At 52.9% G+C, this 10011-nt stretch overlaps 1 protein-coding gene across 1 annotated transcript; it reads right to left on the bottom strand.

The window, feature by feature from the left end:
• Window positions 1–1510: 1510 nt before the first annotated feature.
• GJA8 (gap junction protein alpha 8) lies at window positions 1511–2827 on the bottom strand (the record flags this gene model as incomplete). Its single annotated transcript, XM_080647582.1, has 1 exon — window positions 1511–2827. The coding sequence occupies one exon, from the start codon at window positions 2825–2827 to the stop codon at window positions 1511–1513; it is 1317 nt and encodes a 438-aa protein (XP_080503708.1).
• Between the last annotated feature and the right edge of the window lie 7184 nt (window positions 2828–10011).

Here is a 10011-nt window from a genome sequence, read left to right as displayed (position 1 = left end):
ATGAAGGACAGGAGACCTTAGAGAACCCGCTTGTTCCCTTCGGTCTCTACATCGCTTCCAGGGATAAAACCTGGCCTGGGACTGAATTTTGGGGCCCTGGCTGTTTGGACTCACACTTTGTAAGAGACTCTCCCTAGTGCCACTCTGATGGGCCAATTGGTGCCGGGGAGCTGAGCCTCCTTAAGGCAGGTCCGTGGGCAGGCAACCTCTGGCTCCCAGCAGGGCTGGGCACTGAGGTTGGAAGAGGAAAGGAAAGAAAGGGCCTTCTTTGCTTCAGGGAAGAAAACTAACAGCAGGCCTGAAAGCCTCTTTAGTTCCCAGGGAGAGGGTTTGGGGCCTTGCTTGCTTTCTCTGATGGACTCAGAGCAGAATTCCCAACAATGTGAGGGGTGTAATTGTGTCAGAACCCAGGGGCTACAGCGACTCAAAAGAAAGGACACTGAGAACTCTGGGTATCTCTTCGGCTGATGATTTCTTTTCTTTCTTTTTTTAAAATATATTTTTTATTGATTTCAGAAGGAAGGGAGAGGGAGAGAGAAATAGAAACATCAATGATGAGAGAGAATCATTGATGGGCTGCCTCCTGCACACTCCACTCTGGGGATCGAGCCCGCGACCCGGGCATGTGCCCTGACCGGGAATCGAACTGTGACCTCCTGGTTCATTGGTTGACCTCAACCACTGAGCCCCGAGGGCTGGGATCTTAGACTGATGATTTCAACTGAAGACTCAAAAATGGTGCAGAGGGGTTCGGAAGCCACAGAAACAAGTGGAAACCATAAAAAATATATGACCAATAGCACAGGAAAGCTGGGCTCCCTCATGTATGCTGACCTTGCAGGGGGGTGCCCCACAATTTGGCTTACACACGATTGGTCTGATCCACATGGGCATATTTAAAATTTAGTGGGCAACATTAAAAATATTGGAAATTTCACTTAAATGTCTGCGTTTCTGGCTTCTCTTGAAATATCAGACAGCCTGGTAGCCGCCGCCTGGAAGCCACTGCCTGGACGGGCGGGCAGCTGCCCTCTGCCCCCCAGTGTTCACAGCCCTAGCCTCCAGGCCATGAGGACAGGCCCACCTCACCAACCCAGTCGCCTGCCTGTGTCCTAGAGGGGTTGCCGTTGGAACCTGATACAGGGTCACATGGTGTCTGCTAGGGAAGGGCTGGGTGACAAAGTCCGGCTGAGTGAGCTTGAGACAACGCTAGTGAAAAGGCCTGAGGTGATCTCCAGTCTGATCAGAAGGCTTTCTATGGAGAAATGGGGACCAAGGCAGAGTCCCGCAGCCTTGGGGCAGAGGGCAGGGCAGCCATAGGAGCCTGGGAACTTGGCTGGGACGGTGGGTTTATCTTGCACACGGGAAAGACAGCTCACTAACTGCAGCGCGCACTGCCCCACCAGGCACGGGTGTGAGGGGAGGGGCAGAGACAACTCCTGTGGGCATTTTTCCTTGCACCTGGCCCACAGGCCAGCGCCCGTGTTTTCTTTCTTCCGTTGGCGCCACCTCATACGGTCAGATCATCTGACCGGGCCCTGCTGCTGGCTTTGCTCAACCTGCTCAGGGGTCTGGTGTCCTCCCCAGCCAGCTCTGGCCCCGGGGAAGGTGCCTTCTCGGCCGGCAGCCTTTGTTTCGCCACCTTCTCGGCCGGTAGCTCTTCTTCCTCCCCCGGCTTCCCCACCCTGGAGGCCTCGTCCGCCCCCTCGGGCCCTGCCAGGGTCTCCCGCCCGTCTGTGCTCACTCTCTCTGCTTCCTGCCTCTCTGCCACCGCAACCCGCTCGGGGTCTGCTCCTTCCTCCCCCGCTTGCTCGTCCCCCTCCCATCCCCGGGCTCCCACCTGCGCGTAGGAAGGCAGCGCCTCCGGGTAAGCCCCGGGCAGGCCCCCCAGGGGCCCCGCGCCCCTCCTCTCCTCGAACTGACGGAAGGGCTGGGCGGACAGCGGGCCGGGCTCCCCCAGGCCGGCCTCGGCCAAAGGGAAATAGTGCGACACGATCTTCTCTTCCTCGAGGAGCTGGTAGCCCTTGGCCTTCTGCACGGAGGACACGGCGATGGAGTGCAGGGGCGTCTCGGGCACCTCCCCCGGGGGCTGCTCCACGGGCCCCCGGAAGGCAGAGCGGACCCGCTTCAGGCCCAGGTGGCTCATCTCCAGGATGTTGAGGACGAGGGACACGGAGGCCACGCACAGCATGAACAGGATGAAGATGGTTTTCTCCGTGGGCCGCGACACGAAGCAGTCCACCACGTTGGGGCAGGGCCAGCGGCTGCAGCGGTAGAGGGGCGGGATGCGGAACCCGTACAGCAGGTAGTGGCCCGCCACGAAGCCCACCTCGAACAGGCTCTTGCAGACGATGTGGCCCACGTAGGTCCGCAGCAGGGTGCCCTCCAGCCGGAACCGCCGGGCGCCCCTGCCGCCGCCGCCGCCGCCGCCGCCCTTCTGGCTGCCGCCCTGCTCGGCGCCCGCCCCCCTCCCGCCCGCGGGGCCCGGCTCCTGCGCCTCGCGCGCCGCGCGCTTCTCCTCCGCGCGCGCCTGGTGCACCGCGTGGCCCACGTACACGAGCGACGGCGCGGACACGAAGATGATCTGCAGCACCCACAGGCGGACGTGCGAGATGGGGAAGGCCGCGTCGTAGCAGACGTTCTCGCAGCCCGGCTGCTGCGTGTTGCACACGAAGTCGGCCTGCTCGTCGCCCCACACGAGCTCGGCGGCCGTGCCCAGGATGAGGATGCGGAAGATGAAGAGCACCGTGAGCCACACGCGGCCTACGACCGTGGAGTGCTCGCTCACCTCCTCCAGGATGTTCCCCAGGAAGCTCCAGTCGCCCATCGCTCACCACCTGCAGGGGAGGGGGCAAGAGTGAGCTGCCGGGAGGCGGGGAGGGACGACCCGAGTGCAGGGGCCCTCTCCTCTCGGAGCTGCTGCAGCATCCCCGTGAGAACAGCATCTATTAGAGCTTCCTCCGTGCAGAGCAGGGCCAGGGGACCAAGGGGCCTCAGAGAATCTGCTTCTAGCAGCTCCCGTATCTGTAAATTGGGTTTAATGCAATACCAGTTCTCATTCACTTCATGAGCCACCTAAAAGGATAAATGTGCCTGGCCTGCGTGGCTCCGTGGTTGAGCATCACGTGGAATGAAGCAGGAGGTCACCGGTTGGATAATCGGTCAGGGTACATGCCGGGGTTGCAGGCTTGATCCCCAGTAGGGGGTGTGCAGGAGGCAGAAGATCAACGATTCTCATCATTGCTGTTTCTATCTCTCTCTCTCCCTTCCTCTCTGAAATCAATAAAAATAAAATATTTTAAAAAGGATAAATGTGGGTATAATTCCCTGAACTTCACCCAAAATACAGACTCATTGTGGACCGCAGATAGAAATCCATGGTTACGTGGAATTAAATCAAGATCACAGGCAGAACTAAGGCGCATGAGGCAGAATGCTAAGGTCCACATGCCACGAGCGGCTGGGCCCACAACAGAACTTACGGAGGTAGGACATAGCCCGAGCTCTTACTTTTGACCGAGTCGAGCTATGCAATGATCGTCCTTTAGGAGGAAACGGTATTTACTGAGTACTTTGGATAGACCTTCGACATGCTATTCTTTCATTTACTCTGAGGCTCCGCGCGGGTGTGGCCCCACCTGCTTATTCACAGCTGTAGACTCAGTGCTTGTCACAGAACCCAGCAAAGAACAGAGCACCAGAGTGATTGCTGACAGACTCTGTCCAACACAGCAGGAAACAGCGGCGCAGAGCGCTTACACGGAAGTCTGGGAGAAACTGAACCGCGGCAGTTTTGGCTGCCGATTCCAAGGTGGTCTTTTCCAGGACAGCCCGCAAAGGCACCACCTGGGATCAGAGCGACGCGGTTCTCTGACTCCCGTATTCCAAATTTATCTTTCCTTTCCTCCAGGTTGAAACCTGGAGACCCTTCTTAACAGCTTTACAAACCGAGAACAGCATCTTACAATTGTCATTACTACCCGGGTAAAGCCGAGGAGCGGAGAGAGTGCTTTGTAAGGGGTCATGCTCTGGAGTACAGAAGGCCCGCGAGGACAGTTAGCGTCCCGCAGAGTGAAAGGCGTTAGGGTCTGGAGCGTGGTGATTTAACAGAGCTGAAAACTGACCTGTACCAACAAAAACACCACCATTAAACACGATAATATACAATGCCCTAGCAACAGCAACAACTCATGTGCACAGGGTTGAAGTGACAGCGGTGATATGTGCACACGGGGTCATTCACCCCGGGCAGCCCTGGTGTGCAAGCCAGTGGCCTCTGCAGGACGAAGACCAAACTCCCACCTGCATCTCGGACAGACGCCCCTCCAGCGTGGCCGTCTCTGGAGTGGCAGCATTTGCTCATCACCGCCCTTCGCCAGGGCAGGAGCCTCTCTGAGACGTGCTGCGCTGGGCTTCCCGCCCTACAGGATCAGAGGTCACATGGGGCCAAAGCAATATGCCCACGACTTTTAAGGACAGTAATATTGTTCAACACCTGAGTGAGTGATGAAAAGTGGTATCTTAAGTGAGGTGTGATTTTCAGCTTGAGGAGAAGACAAACCAAATGGCATCTTAAAGCCTCCTTCCAACCTGTGCTTCGGAGCCTGGCCGACCAGCATTGGTTGCCAACCCTGACTGCAGGCGTGAGCGATGCCCAACTTAGACTCTCAGGGCACACACATCAGCGATCTGCTGCTTGTTGGGGAGCAGAGGGCTTTGTTCTTCTGGGAGCCCCAGACACCCCCAATTAGGTGAGGCCTCCAGCAGCAGCGTCTTTCCTCCCGGAGGGTGAGACAGCTGTGGCTCCCCAGGCATGACTGGCGCTGGGAAGAGCTCCTGGTGGGAATGGGGCAGTGAGAGCGAGAGAGGGTCCTCTCCTCAGCACGCAGTTCAGAATCTCAGTTGCATGAGTCTAGTTATGCTTCTGAGCACACTCCTCAGAGTTAATCCAGTGCTTGCCCTGTGAAGAGTGGCAGCCATTCACATCCTCCTCCAAAAAAACCCTCTAAACAAAAAGAACAAAACAAAACAAAACAAATGGGAAACATCGCAATCAGGTAAGCAGCCCCAGTGTAAATCCTATTGGCGGTAGAGCAAAAAACAAATAAATATACATATAAATTAATTAAATAAATAAAACAGGAATTTCTCACCAAATAATTAATTCTAACGTTCATGTTAAAACTACAATTGCATTTTACTCTTATGAGATCAAGTCTGGCATTGACGCACTCTGCTAGTAAATCTAGCATTGCTAATGTTTTATCCCCATTGATACATCGACTCAGCTTTGAAATCTCACTTATATTGCACCATGTTAGTCCTGCGGGATTTCTGTGTCTATTTCACTCACGTGCCCACATGAAAGCAAGCGGCAAGCACATGCTCTCGGGACTGTAGGTGAACCGTCTTGTTTCCCCCCTTTAGGATCCAAGCTCTGGGAGAGCAGGTACATGTTGTCTTCATCTTCCGTGAACCATCATGACACAGAGCTAAGACCATCACAGAGTGGGAGCTCCACAGACACCAGTGGTGGGACCAACAGCGATGACCTGAAATCCGGAATTCTCAGTCCCCATGCGCATGTCATATCAGTATTCCTTAGCGCCTAGGGAACGCAAGCCCCCTTTGCTGCAGGGAGCAGTGGGAGATGGCAAACAAACAGCGAAGGATGATAAATCGATCCCAAAGTTGCTGTCTGGAGACAGGGTTTTGGATAAGATCACACATGAGCGTCATGACACATGAAGACCTACCTGACCACCCAACTGGTAATTTCTAAACTCAAGCCAGACAAGCTGCCTCTTCCACACCCCACCCTGCGATGCTAGGGTTATTTGAGTGTGTTTTTGTTTTTAACGTCTAGTTACAACATGTAAAAAGGAAGGAGAGGAACTATAACTTGGGACCGAATCTTTTCAATTCCATGTCGTTGAAGCAGGCCCAGTGTGCTGTTAAGGCCGGAAGCCTCGGAGGGGCTCCGGGCGCGTGCCTTAGGGTCCTGATGTCTGACAGCACAAATTATATGTGAAGGAAGTCAGAGCGAGCAGCTCCACTGGAGCCGAGGGAAAGCTGAAAGAGTATTTCTCTTCTTCAAAGATGCAATTCTCTGTTTTCGTTTGCTTGTGAACATTTAGTGAACAGATTACAGATGGAAACGGAACCATGGAATTCAGGCTTCCCGCCCCAGGCCATCCACCAGAGCATCCGGCCAGGGATCCTGGTTCTCCTTAGCGATTAAAAGCACACCTCAGGGTTGGGTAGCCCTTATCTAGTTATGAATGATATACTTTCACGCATCGTATTTCAGTCTGCATAACATCCTGTGAACTAGGTCAGTGATTCCCAGACCTGGATTGCACAGACTAGTACAATAACAACAACAAAATAGGGTGGCCAGCATAGGGCGGCCAACTTCTTATTTTGCCGAGCAAGGACGTAAAAATGAGAAACGTATTAAATCATTAACTATGACGACAGTCTGTTTTCACCATCATTCCATAAAAGGAGAACGTTAATACCACAAAACTAGAAATGATATAATTTCAGAATGAAAGTCAGGCCTTTAAATCAAACGCATTTAACGAGGTGGAAAGTTTACGATGCTGTTTGCTACTCCGTTCTCACCTTTCTGTCATAGGCTGCTGAAAAATGCATCGGGACCAGCACTGACAGTCCACAGGTGGATGCTGGAGAACTAGTGGACTAGGCATTCGCCACTCCCATGACCAGGTAGGGAGACAGACGAGGAGGTAAAAGTCTCCCACGCTGGCTCAGCCAGTGAGGACAGAAGGGGGGGTCTGGGCCATGGCTTTCCAGTGACAAGCCCAGGGCTATTTCCAGTCCAGCACAGATGTCTCCTGGCTTTGAAGAGGCAGACCAACACCTCCACATCTGTATTAACAAGTTCCCCAGAGGATTAGATGGCCACTTACTATGCCGGCTGGTAAGGGACTGTGACTGTGCCTCCATTCATGTTTCTAGAGCATTCTCTTAGCCAGCAGCTCCTGTGAGAGATAACGGGACCTACCCCCAGGCGGAGTTTTACAGTCTTTAGCCAGACCCCTTCCTGTGATCCGTGAGGCACCCCAACATCTGAAATGCTGAGCACAAAGCCTCCCCTGCCCCCGGCACTCCGTAGTGATCACTGGCACTGCCATTGCAGAGGCTGAGTGAGAAAGTGCAAAACCGTTTCATAACATCGAATACTCGCCCCTGGATTCCTGGGGGCCTGTTCATTCATTCTGCAAACTGGAAAGACCTTAACCCGTCAAACTGTAGTTAGATTTTGGACATCTCTGAGCCCCCCTCACCCCCATTCCTACATTCCTTTTCTTTCCACACCTCTGCCAACTCTTCGGCCAATTCCAAGAGGGTTTTTGGAATGGAACTCTCCGTCCAGCCATCCCAACCCAAGACCCCACCTTAGCGGCAATCTTTTCCCTTTTGGAGAAGCCCAGGAATGGCCCTTCATTAGTCTGGGAAAGAAGTGGGGGCGGGGGAGGGAAGGGGGGGGGATGGGAAGGCTACAAACTAATATCACTCAAAGCAAACTTGCCAATGAGAGGAGGGTCCCCTGGAGAAATGTGCGCCCTCCTTCTCCCTTGGCGCCCAGCAGCAAAATGGCAACTTGGGCCGCGTTCCTTTGGCGCCTAAAAGCCTACCTCCCACTTCCCTCCCCACCCCATGCGCTGCACGACTGAGCAGATGTGACTGGATTGGCCCTGATGGGTAGGTTTTACTGTCTAGCAAGGTTTTAAGCTCCCAGCCAGACAGCTTTTATGAAGGGAGGGATGTTTGGAAAACAATAGGAGAGAGAGAATGGGAGAGCTGTGTTGGGCACTGAGGGGAGGGGGGTGGGAAAGCTGACATGGGAAAGCTTAGAGGGGCTTCTGTAGCCTCCAAAAGTTTCCTTTTTAAAAAATATATACCTATTTTTATTGATTTCAGAGAGGAAGGGAGAGGGAGAGAGAGATAGAAACATCAGTGATGAGAGAGAATCATCTGTCAGCTGCCTCCTGCACACCCCGCACACCCCACACTGGGATCAAGCCTGCAACCTGGGCATGGGCCTTGACTAGGAATCGAACAGTGACCTCCTGGTTCATGGGTCGACGCTCAATCACTGAGCCACACTGGCCGGGCGTGCTCCCAAAATTTCTTTTAGGGGCAGGCAGACCCTCTAGAGCAGGGTCCTCTGGCTTCTTTCTCTCCAGGGGCACAAGTCCGGGGTATTTTCTCAGTGTCTCACATCAGCTTAGAGAGTCTGGGGATGGAGGGATGGTGAGAGGTCACCTGTGTGCATCCCTGTGCTCTGAGCCAGACTGTGCCAAAGCCGCCCAGAGAGGCTGGTGTTTTTCAAGGACGATGTTTCAGCCTCCGTTGGTGGTTTGCTCTCGTGTCTCAGAACTTTCAGTAGGGCGGCCTCCCTGTTAGAATTCTGGCAGCATTCGTCAAGGCGATGACATTTCCCACCTTGTTTCGCTCACAAATACTTAGATAAAAAAAAAAAAAAAGATTTAGGGAGGGAGGGGGGGGGAGAGAGAAATAGAGAGAGAGAGAGAGAGAGAGAGACAGAGAGACAGAGAGAGAGAGAGAAATAGAGAGAGAGAGAGAGAGACAGAGAGAAATAGAGAGAGAGAGAGAGAGAGAGAGAGAGAGAGACAGAGAAACAGAGAGAGAGAGACAGAGAGAGAGAGAGAGAGAGAGCCTCTGCCTCCTGTATGGAACCTGCCACCTTTTGGGACGATGCTCCAGTCCACTGAGCCACACCCACCAGGGCTCCAGTACCTCCGAGAAGCTGCAGAATCAGGGGAATTCTTCACCACCAGGTATTAGTTCTAGACTTTAGCACCTCTGTCTGTGAAATGGGGGCATGAGGGTTTTGCTCACCAAGAGATCCTCGGATGACACGCCAGTGGGATTTCATGAGGAATGATGCTCTCTGCCTCTCGAGGCCCCCTCCCTCCCCACTGTCTGGGACTGACAATTAGAGAGGTATAAAAAAAGGGTTGTTTTGACACATCTTATGAACCCACAATTGGAACATTTTATTCTATAAGTTTATTTGGGAAACAATGGAGAAAAGTAGTTGAAACTGGGATTGGGTAAGGAAATGTGCAATGCATGATACTAAATGGAAGGCACCATTGAGGGTTAACACAAGAAAAACCCAAGTGCTTCCCACACCGCTACTCCCGTGTTCTGTTCTTTCTGGTGCTGTGGGCACATCCATGTTGACGGTGGCAGTTTGAAGGAGGACAGCGCCAATGCTGTATGAGTATCAGATTTTATTTTATTGAAATGCTCAGTAGCCCACAGCCTTATTTACTTTAGAATTCGGATTTCTTTTGAACGTTCATTTGGAGGGCCCACTTTGACTGGGACAGTGCCCTCTAGGGAGCCCCTCGGTTAAAAACAGCTGTTCAAGGTGTCCCAGGACCCATGAGGTAGGCAGTCCGAGGAGAGAGGGAAGAAATGCAACCATCCATGAAGAACATGCAGGAAATGTCAGTTCCCCAAGCTGGGCCTTCCCCGAGACATCCCAGGACCTGCAACGCTTCTCTTCAAAATGAACGTCTCCCACCCAGGGCTGCCGGCCCAGCGTGGCTACCATGGTGGACGGCCCCATCTCCTGGCTCCAACGTGTGAGAGATGGTGGAGGGCACATGTTTGAGTCTGGAAGAACACGGAATGTCAACAGAGCTCTGAACCAATGAGAGTCTCTCAGGCTTGGCTGAATCTCGCTTCCTAACATTGCTTATTTACTCTGCTGACTCTGAAGACACTCTACTAATAATGCCCAAAGGATTCCATTTATGTTGTCAGCCCTTCTGCTTGCAGCCGGAAGTCCTTGAAAATATAAACACTTAATTCCATACCTCTTGAGGACTGTTTTTATTTTTAAATATATATATATATATATATATATATATATATATATATAGTTGTTAAATATATATATATATATATATTACTGATTTCAGAGAGGAAGGGAGAGGGAGAGAGAGA

Source organism: Plecotus auritus (assembly GCF_963455305.1).
Source record: "Plecotus auritus genome assembly, chromosome: 12".
NCBI classification, from domain to species: domain Eukaryota; kingdom Metazoa; phylum Chordata; class Mammalia; order Chiroptera; family Vespertilionidae; genus Plecotus; species Plecotus auritus.
This window is presented reverse-complemented; position numbering and strand designations above follow the sequence as displayed.